General features: G+C 42.7%; 1 protein-coding gene across 1 annotated transcript in view; it reads left to right on the forward strand.

The window, feature by feature from the left end:
* The window catches only part of PTPN14 (protein tyrosine phosphatase non-receptor type 14), a 158,805-nt gene extending 148,705 nt beyond the window's left edge, over window positions 1-10,100 (forward strand). The window contains exons 17-19 of the mRNA XM_073628385.1: window positions 3,171-3,405; window positions 3,484-3,647; window positions 7,464-10,100. Of these exons, the coding sequence (XP_073484486.1) occupies window positions 3,171-3,405; window positions 3,484-3,647; window positions 7,464-7,592 (528 nt within the window). The 3' untranslated portion in view covers window positions 7,593-10,100. The remainder of the gene's footprint in view (window positions 1-3,170; window positions 3,406-3,483; window positions 3,648-7,463) is intronic.
* The last annotated feature ends 1,215 nt before the right edge of the window (window positions 10,101-11,315 follow it).

Below are 11,315 nucleotides of genomic sequence, written 5' to 3' on the forward strand. Positions count from 1 at the left end.
ATGCACTTGGCCAAAACCGAAAATGAAAAAAAAAAAAAAAAAATTTATGCGAATTTAACCACTTCCCGCCCGTAGGACCTCATATGACGTCCTGGACTGCAGGCATCATTCAGATATCTTTTTTGTCAGCAAGTGATTCCCTGCAAAGTAGAAGCCATCATAGCAGCTACATCCCCCCGCCGGCCTCCGACGCTTCTCCCGGATTGCCCATGCTATCGGGGAGCTGGAGAATGAATCCAGCGGAAGTTTATCATAGAGCTGACCACGGACCAGCTGGTCCCTGGCCCATCCCTATGACCCTCGGAGGCCGGAAGCGGCGTTATGACGTCCCTTCCGGTGCCGGCAGATGTAAACACTGCCATTTTTTTTTTTTTTAATCTCCAGGCTTTTCAGCATAGATGTGGGGTCTTATAGATAAAGAGTAATACTTCATATTCCCATCGCACACGTTCCTGGTATAAGCTCTCAAGATTTGGGTGCTGCAGCAACAACCAGCTGGATACTGGTTCAACTATCAAAGTAGATATTTGACAGCACACCAAGGATCGGCACAAAGTGGCGTCCAAATGGGTAATTTATTGTTTATTGCATGATCACAACACAAGAAAGGTGCAACGTTTCGGAGTCACTCAGGATCCCTTTGTCACACGCCTGACGAAGGGGTCCTGTGTGACTCCAAAACGTTGCACCTTTCTTGTGTTGTGATCATGCAGTAAACTACCAGCTTGGACGCCACTTTGTGCCGATCCTTGGTGTGCTGGCAAATATCTACTTTATAGAAAAAGAGGACCTGTCATGCCCTATTCCTATTACAAGGGATGTTTTCATAAAAATATTTACATATCCCTTACATAAAGCTGGATTCAGCTGGGATCAGCCTCTTGCAGTCCCTGTAAAGCAGAGCTGGAGTGTGAGAGTAAGAAGCAGCACAAGGAGCTAATCAGTTCATGTGCTGTCAGGTTCATGCAAATAGGAGGAGAGAGCAGAGTGACATATGAGCTCATCACTGTGCTGCTTCTTCTTTCATAGTTCAATCACAGACTGGAGAAGGTCCAGGATGACTTGAGCTCAAAGGGAGAGGGTTAAATGGTGCTGGGCATCAGAATGAGGACATCTAGTTGCAGAAAAAAGTACTAAGGGGGTAAAACCCTGAATAAAGCATCAAAGCTGGTTTTATTGTTTTATCTTTTAATAGTCTATTTTTATGTTGTTATTTTTGGCTTGCGTTGGGCTTTAATGTTATATGAGCAAACGCTTTTCTTTTCAGCTTCAAAGGTTCTAATCTTTTATAAGCTTTTTGTGGAATTCTTCTTGACATTACAGAGGGTGATGTCCAAACACAACAATCCTATCTCTGCTCCGGCCCCAAGCTGTGTTTCCTGCTGCAGTTATGTCACTTGTGTCACGGTGCCGGCTGGTGGTGGTCGGCATCCCATTTCGCAACCCTTATCAGCTGTGACAGTACCACGGCGCTCACTGCTTCTTTTATGGAGTGCCAAGTTAAACAGGGAGTGCTTTCCATGCAGCTTGGGATGGGGTCTGCAGGAATTGTACCAGTACCGTGGTCTTTAAGTCACCAGCATCTCAGGATTCATAGCAGGGCTACCATCGTGAAAAGTCTTTTGTGTCTCTAGCTTCATATACAGTACATTTTATTGTTCTTTTGTACTAGCAAGTCTGCTTATTCATAATGCAAATGATGTTGCCAATGTTGCATGTAAAGCCAAAACTTTTTAGATAGAATAGGAAGGGTTGAAACCCCTGTTGTGTCTATTTTTTGTTGCCCGTGTCCCACTGGGGGGGGGGGGGATTTCCCTTAATTTCCTGTCTTGGAGATGCAATGGGAAATTAAGGGAAATCTCTCCAAAGCTAGAATCCCTTTCTCAAAGAGGTGTCCCCATTAGGTGTTTTTTTTTTCTCACCTTTTGCTCTGGTGACAACTCAAAATTTTTGGATATCCCCCAAACAGTGGTCACCAAGGCAAATAGAGGGTAAATCTCCCCAACGGGGAATTGGCAATAAAATTGGGGAAAAAGGGTTGAACCCCATGCTTTCCTATGAAACTAAACGAAAAAAATTCCTTGTGGCAGTAAAAATATCTGCGAGCTGCACTTCATAAAGCAGACCTGTGCGAAAGGTTGAATGGCAGCCATAGCCCAGGCTCTGGCCAGGCCATGCCTCCAACACGTCTCGCTGTGCTGTGTTAAATCTGGAAAGCCTCTTCTGTATGGTGAGCAGAAAACATGTATAATTTTGAAGCTGCAGAGAAACTAGAATCACCAGTAAAAATATCAATGTTGCAAAAAATTTGCATCCCAGTCTTAGTCCGTAGGGTTCAATATTAAGTTGGCCCACCCTTTGCAGCTATAACAGCTTCAACTCTTCTTGGAAGGATGTCCACAAGGTTTAGGAGTGTGTCTATGGGAATGTTTGACTATTCTTCCCAAAGTACATTTGTGAGGTCAGGCACTGATGTTGAACGAGAAGGCCTGGCTTGCAATCTCCAATCTAATTCATCCCAAAGGTGTTCTATCGGGTTGAGGACAGAACTCTGTACAGGCCAGTCAAGTTCCTCCACCCCAAACTCGTTCATTTATGTCTTTATGGACCTTGCTTTGCGCACTGGTCCAAATCATTTGGTGGAAAGGGGGATTATGGTGTGGGGTAGGTTCTTTAGGGGTTGGGCTTGGCCCCTTGGTTCCAGTGAAGGGAACTCTTAAGGTGTCGGCATACCAAGACATTTTGGACAATTTTCATGCTCCCAACTTAGTGGGAACAGTTTGGGGTTGGCCCCTTCCTGTTCCGACATGACTACGCACCAGTGCACAAAGCACGGTCCATAAAGACATGGATGAGCAAGTTTGGGGTGGTATCTTCTTTTCCTCGTCAAGAGACACAAGAACTTGAAGGAATTTTCTTCAAAGTACACAATTGTAACAAGTACCAGTGTCCCTGTTGAATAATTTTCCTCTCTTTCTGTGCTGGTGACAATTAAAAATTTCAGATTTTCCCACCTGGTGCAAATCTCCCCAGTACAAACATAGACCGCTATAAAACTTTGACAAAGTGCTTTGCCCTTCTCTACTCTATCCGTTTTGGCTTTTGATACACCATAATTCTTTATTGATTGGGTATTGTTGGTTGGTGACCAATATTGATGTACTCTACAGGAGGAAGGAAGAGCCAAGAGTCACCGTTACTGGCCTAAGTTGGGATCCAGGCATAACTCGGCTACATATGGAAAATTTAAAGTGACCACCAACTTTCGCACTGATTCCGGCTGCTATGCGACGACCGGGTTAAAGATCAAACACCTTATGTCTGGGCAAGAGAGAACCGTGTGGCATTTGCAGTTTACTGACTGGCCAGATCATGGCTGTCCTGAAGAGGTCCAAGGATTTTTATGTAAGATTTAATAAACAACTATTGGCATTTCACAGCCTTGTTTTTGCTGTTTTAATAAGTTATTCTCGCATTCTATAGCGTATCTAGAAGAGATCCAGTCAGTCCGTCGCCACGCTAACAGCATGCTGGACAGTAGCAGCCACTGCAATCCTCCAGTATTGGTTCATTGTAGTGCTGGTGTTGGAAGAACTGGAGTGGTCATCTTGACCGAGCTGATGATGCGGTGTTTGGAAAACAATGAGGTAAGTAGGCCCTTCAATTCATTAGAACCACACTATGCATTCCATGTAAAATGAAGGTACTGTATTCATGACAAGAATGCTTATAGCAACAGTTGAGTGCAAGGGCCTGGCAACAAGATCTATCCCAACCTCCATTTCTACCTTGACTCCTCACAGCTTTTCTGAATTATCACAGTGGACCCCTTAAAAGGGTTGTAAACCCTTGTGTTTTTTCACCTTTGCATTAAGGTGAAAAAACTTCTGACTCTGACCAGCCCCCGTTTTACTCACCTGAGCCCGTTCGTTCACTCTCCTTCTCTGCCCGGGGTTCTCGGCTCTTGATTGGATAGATAGCAGATTGATAGCAGCTCAGCCATTGGCTCCTGCTGCTGTCAATCAAATCCAATGACGCAGGCTTTGGGGGGCGGGGTGTGGGGCCGGCATTCTGTGTCTATGGATGCAAATGCTGGACTCGGGAGTGTGCCCGCAAGGTAACGCCCAGGCAGAGCGATTCTCCCAGGGGGTTTACCGATGCGAGGAGGAGCCACGAGAAGCAATTTTTGGTAATCCCTTTGCAAAAGTGCATTGTATGTGATTAATACGCTGACCTTCTTTTCCTCTTCCAGCTTCTGCTGGCATTGCTTTCCGGGCTGCTAGAAAGGTCTCACGCAAAGTGCACTCGGTATCACTCTGCCTGGGACAGAAGCCGGCACTACAGAGGAAGCATTTGCTAATGTGGCTCCTGCTTCCTCCACGGCTGCCTGCTTCTTTCGCTACCTGTGTCGGCTCCATGCACTCTGATGCTCTGGGATGGTGGATCGGCAACCCCTTGATCATAATATGGGCTTGCCAACCCACCATCTCAGAGCATAGGCATGCGTTTCCCTGGTTTAAGTTCGTGGGCCACATTAGAGGGCTCCGAGGAGCACAGGTTGAGCACCCCTGCTCTATAGACTCCCAAGAAAAGGATCTTATGGTGAGTGCAAAAAATCCTATTTTGTTGCTAAAGGAGAGATTTTCCCTCACTTCCTGCCCCAGTGTGGCAAGTTAAAATAGACATTGATAATGTAGCGCTGCAATTTACCTGCCAAATTAAAGTGCAAAAATAAGGGGAATGGGGTAAAGTTGCCCCAGGGATTTTAAAGGTGCTTGCAAGATCAGGTGGACACGGGTAAAGAAGTGTATTCAATGTCTGAACTACATAAAATCTTTTATTCAAATTTTTAATACAGACTATCAAAAAAGGTTAAAAACAACCAATCTCTCAATCTCTATAATCCAATTGTGACAGAGGAATTGAAAGAAACCACTCAGTAAATACCACTCGACATGTTTCGCTCAATTCGTGAGCTTCATCAGGAGTTTTGGTACATATGTGGCATACTGGAGATGAGAGAGACAAAATACAAATCAGATGGTAAAGAAACAAATACAATGAATATGCTTCTAAAATTTAAAAAGCACAGGTAATTGTTGCATACGCAGAATAAAAATTCAATCATTAAATTTAAACAACTATAGTGAAAATTGGTTTAAACAAAAATGAATAAATTGCAGTAATCATATGTATATGCGCCCACGTAGTAGCAATTACCACTATTGGGCCAATGCAGTAAAGAGTTCATCATAAATGAGACTTGCTTACCAAGCCACTCATAAATTGAAGAGGGGTAACGTGAGAATTGTAGATACAGGAACCCAGTGGTTCACATTCAGGAGTAACTGGATAGATCTCCACCGCCTAGGACCTAGAATTAAAGTGTTGTTTTGTCTTTTCACAAAAAATGAAAAGGTGAACAAAAAAACACCCTCAATCTTCACCCAGTCCCCGCTGCACTTACCTCAATGGGTGATTAGCTATAATTGCCCACACAGCCGGTGCAGCAGTCCAGAAATTTTGAAAGCCCTGCTCTTCTACTTCTCTCCTTAGGACTTTTGGCATGGATCAGTGATTCTGATTGGTCACATGCTGGTACGTGACCACTTTGAACAATTGATGTGACAGAATGGAACAGGATGTGAGAGAAAATGTCTTTAAAGTAAAGGAAATACTCTAACACAATTCTCAACAGAACAGGTGTCCCCATTGGAAGATTTCTCCTTACCTTTTGTTCTGATGACAACACTAAAATTTAGCACTTCCTCCTCACTTTTTTGTCTCAATGACAATGGTCACCTCACCAGGACAAAGGATGAATCCCCCAGTGAGGACAGTAAAAAAATCTTGACATGGGGGCTGACTCTTCCCCACACTATCCAAAACTGAAAAGTAAAGTTTTCCTTTTACAGACTTTTAAAGCGATAGTAAACCACAGCCTATTTTTTTTTTTTTTTTTTTTTAACCTGCAAGGTAAAGGCATAATGTGCTAGTATGCATTGCATACTAGCACATTATGAAATGCTTACCTTAGAACAAAGCCCTCCAGCAGCGAGCTGTCACCGCTGACAGGGCTTCCATCTTCACCAAGTCTTCCTTCCTGGTTCGCGTCCTCCGCCTTCTGATTGGCCGATCCATGATGACATCACTACAACGCACGGTAGTCACAGACCACGGCACTGAGATCTGAAGGGACGACTCGGTATGCCGTCCCTTCAGAGCGCATGCGCCAGTGACGTCACCGGCTGTGTGAATATTTTCTAAACCATGCAGGTTTAGGAGATGTTCACTGTACATACAGGTAAGCCTTATAGGATTTCCTGTAGGTATAAGTTCAAGAACAGGGTTTACTTCCACTGTAACCTCTCCCCATTTAGCCAAAACTAAAGACAAATTCCAAATATGTTTTTGTTTTTTTGCAGTTGCAATAGTCCAGCTTGGACCAATGTAAATATGCATATGACATACCTGTGGAATCCCTGTTGAAGGAGACAATCGCTGTAGCAATCATCGCTACCACAGTGCTTGCTGCTATCTTCCCTGTCCCGGGCTGAGCAACTGCCTAGTAAACACAAGAGATCAGTCACTTCGCACAAGTGCTATTCATAGAACACCTTGCATTTTTTTTCATTGGACGAGATGTAGAGGCATGGAGATTACATCACGATTCCCATCTTGTCCAATCAGGAAAAACACCTTACATTCATTGAGAAGAATGCAAGGTGTTCTGTGAATGCCCCTGCCAGTCATGCAACCACTGTGTTCACATCTTTATGTATCAGGGAAGCTGCTTGGCACAGGATTTGGGAGATAGCGGTGATCATGTCAGGAAATAGTGGCGATCATGGTAGTAGTGGTGACTACTACAGGGATTGTCATCTCCCACAGGTACGGCATATGCATACCCACATTGGTCCAAGCTGGAACAATGTAACTGGGAAAAAAAAAAGCCATACCTGTAATTCAGCTACAAAGCACTGAATGTGGAAATTCTCTATGCTCTGATGCTGCAAATAACAGCTGATTGGTCGCACCCACAGTAAAGTCGGGCACACTAGAGTTTTTTTCGTGCAACCCAGTGGGTTGCATGGAAAAAAAAAGAACGTACGAGGTTAGTTCAGCAATCGCCCCCTCTGAGCTGTTGTGTTCTAACAGGGGGATGCCCCTCTGCACACTCCGATCAGCGCTCTCTGCCATTGACTGAGTGCACTGATCGAGGGTCGAATGCTGGTTTTCCAGCATGCACATGCGACATAAGACTGCTTCTGTCGGACAGACCAACATACACACAGGCTTTTTTTTAACCGGCCGTTATCTCCCGATATGCGGCCCATGTGTACGGGGCTTAAGTTTGTATTGCATTGTAATGTTAACCCTTATGCCGATTGCAAACCAAGTAGCTGATTTTCTAATGGATCCTTGTGTCTGACTGCTCTGATTATTTATTTTTTCTCCAACAGAAAATTGAAATCCCAGTGATGCTAAATTATCTCCGGGAACAAAGAATGTTCATGATCCAGACCATCGCACAGTACAACTTTGTCTATCAAGTTCTCATCCAGTTCCTTGAAAGCTCAAGACTCATTTAAATTTTATCCCTATTTTTTTTTTGTATTCTTAAAACATCTTGGAGAAGTCCCAGGTGGAAACATCCTTCCAAGAGTTCAAAACCTCTCCTGCAGAAGGCAACTTTTATCTTATTTTTTTTAATAAGTTATTTTTCTGTATTTATGTAAAAAGGTGAACAGTACACTGAACCACACTTTATGCTGTAAAATGCTGCCTTGTTTTTTTGAGCATTTAACTCAAAATTCTCACTTTTATATTTTAAAGCAATAAAACATATTAAAAAAACACACACTGATAAGCTAGGTGGGGATAGAAAAAAAATAAGTTTTCTTTGTATTGCGGAATTTTCATTTTTTTTTTTAAATTTCTTGATAAACCTTTTATATTTGGGTATAGATTTTGTTTCTAGACATATAAGGGTCAACCTCCTAAAAATGTATATATAACAGGCACCTTATTTAGAACAGTCATCTAGATACATCTTGGTTCATTTGCATAGTATAATGCTGTTCATGTACAAAGTGAGTATTGGTAAATATGGTGAACCTTGAAAGTCAGGTGTTAGAGAGATTAAAATGAAAAATGGGACATCTTAATTGTGCTGCACAGGACATAAGATCGGTATTCATAGACCAGGTGATTAGACACTGGGAAACTCTTGCGGACACGCCCCTGGCCTTTTCCCTGTTTTGGTACCCCACTCCATGAGTCTTCAGTTTTTGGCTAGTGTCCTTAGGTGATGGACCTCTTTTCTCTCACACTTAGTTTACCTATTTTATTATAATAATTTATTATTTTACTTCGGATTCTTCAATCCTCTCTTTGCTATCTTCTAATACAACAATGGAAGCTGTTCATCCAGATCGATGCACTTTCAGTAAACCCTTGGGAGCCGTACGTGGGCACCACGGCATGGGAGGACTGCCTGTAATGTTGCTTTGGGTGCAATTAATAGCTCTAAATTCATACATAATAAAAAACAGATTTGCACATTAACACTTGAATTTATGTTAAACGTGTCCTTAAAAAAAAAAAAGATGCGCCGCCAACTAAGTCTACATATGTCAATAAAGGACATTGACATATCTACACTTAGATGACGGCACTCCTTGTCTCTCGTTCTTTTTTTCAGATACAAAGTGAATCCACCACTTTACAAGGCCGCTGCAGACAACTTTTTGTAATTTATACAGCATTTTCAGTGACTGCCATTGATTTTGAACTTTTAGCCTTGTGACTCTTTATGACTACCATACACCCCCCCCCCCCCCCCTTTTTTTTTTTTTTTTTTTTTTTTTCTTCTTCGTCGACTCCTACACTTTCCACCTCATCTTCCTAGCCATTTTAGCACCATACAATTTACCTTTTACTAGAACGTTTCGTATACCGATACAAATAAGTAAATAATAGTCCATCCAAAATCCATAAGCTGCTGCAGCGGACTGATGCCATGAACTAAGCCAAGTATTTTTTTTTTTTAGCTTTGGATGGAGTAGAGAGGGATTAGAACCCCTGTTAGGAAGATTAACCATCTCTATTTGTACCGTTTACCATTCTCATTGAAAGTAAAAGAAACCCCAAATGTTGGGCTGTCGCCAGAAAAGTAATAGAGGAGAAATCTTCCAATGGGGATACTAGTTCTGGGTGACCTGTGGGGGTCCCCAAGGGATTCCCTTAATTTGCAGGGATTTCCACTCACTCCCTGTTTTGGCTATGGGACAGGAAGTGAAGGTATATCTTCCCACACTGACACAGATGGTAAAAAAATAAACTGATGGGGGTTATAACTAGGGGTGCACAGAATGGAAATTTTGATACTGAAAATGGGATGCACTTTGCTGAAAATGATAATTTTTTTTTTTTTTTTTTTCAAGAAATATTCATATTTTTATTTATATATTGTATAATATTTGACTTTTTAATATATCATCAATTTAAATTAATATGAATTTATTGTTGGCCGTTATTGGCACCTTTTAGTGCAAGCAAAGGTCAAGAAAAATGCAATCTCTAACCATCTCTTGTATCATGTCTGCAATCTCTTAAAGCGGGGTTCCACTCAAATTTTTAACTTAATCTTACCCCCCTCAGTTTATTGCATAGATGTTCAAATGCCGCACGAAAACATTTTTTATCGCTGTAATTACCTTTATATTGTACTTTATTGTGGCACTTCCTGTCTCTCGTCCCATGGGAGTAGGCGTGTTTATTGCCTTTCCCCGGCGCCGCACTGTCTCCTGGGAGCTTAGTGTCAGGCTTCCCAAGATTCAGTGTGGAAACAATGATCATGCGTGTGAACAAGCTGTGAATGAACAGCATTCACCACATCCAGGAAATCAATGCTTGCGGGCTTCACATGCCCACAAGCAAGATGGAAACAGCCAGCATCACATTTTTAAAGTTATTCTTCAGTACGAAAACAGACAGAGGCGGAAATATTACACCCAAACTGTGAGTATTATTTTGGGATTAGCAAAGTGTCTCAATGACCCAAAAAAAAAAAAAAAAGATTGGTCGCCGGACTCCCACTTTAAACACACTGCTAAAAGTATTAGCAAAAATCTCCATTTGGTGCACCTCTAGCAAACATGATACAGTAGATCAATGCAGCCTCACCAGTCCATCAAATGCAGCCTGCCTGTGCCTGTCAGCAAGTGTCCGGATCAGAGCGGCGATCTCCCGCTGTGTCACGGAGCTGGATTTGAATTTCCCAGGAGCAGTAACAATGTCCCGGTATTGGATCAGTGTGCCGTCTATCAGAGGAGGTGAGACATTGTTACTACGACTGCCTGGAGAATTCAGCTCCGTGACACGGGGAGAACACCGCTCTGTGAGTAGAGGAGGCAGGGGAAGACAGGACCTTGAGCTGCCAGGGCGGCACCCAGCGGGCGGACCATGCCCCCTTTTCGGCACCTCTTCTTTCGGCTGCATGCCAAAAACTGTTTTTGGCCGATATGTTTCGGTGCACCATTAGTTATAATCTTCACTTACTCTATCCAAAATGGGAAAAAAAAATAAAAGAAAGTTTTGCCTATAGTTCTACTTTAATATGATCGTGTACCTCCTTTGTGTGTCACCACCTCGATCAGTGCAAAGTGCTTACCAAAGGCATTAACCTCCAGATTATAAGAGGTTAATATTACACAAACACCCCACGGTCTCCACAGCAGCAGCCTGGCTCTCCAATGGATGGCACACCGTATGGCTCCCAATATGTCACCACTAAAGGAATACTTGCATCACTCAGAAAAAGAACAAACCACATAGCGGGATTTATTAAAATAGAGGGTCCTCGCACACAATCATAAGTAATCACATAAAACAGCATCATCGTAATATTTTATGAATTTATTGCACTTGAGCACTTTTCATGAGCGTTGATATTTTAGAGATGGCGCACCTTTTTTTGATTTATATTATTTGAACATATCTTGTATTCTTATCTATTGGGTTGCAGCAGTCTCCTTAGTCACTGGGATATGAAGTGCAGGTATCTCTTGTTAATAAATGTTTCTTCGGGCACTGGATTCTGCTTGGGTGCTCACCCAATCGCGGTGCAATGCGTGTTATCAGTAGGGTGCTATAAGGGGCCGTGGTCCATTCCTATGGAACCCAGACCCTGCAGACCCCTTTGGATGTATGCCCACCCTGACAGATTTTTTGCTAGCATATGATTGGGTATTCAGAGGTTCCCCTTATTCACTTACTTTGCTATGTGAACAGCCTTTACTTCTTCAATAAGT

Source organism: Aquarana catesbeiana, linkage group LG04 (assembly GCF_042186555.1).
Source record: "Aquarana catesbeiana isolate 2022-GZ linkage group LG04, ASM4218655v1, whole genome shotgun sequence".
NCBI lineage: Eukaryota > Metazoa > Chordata > Amphibia > Anura > Ranidae > Aquarana > Aquarana catesbeiana.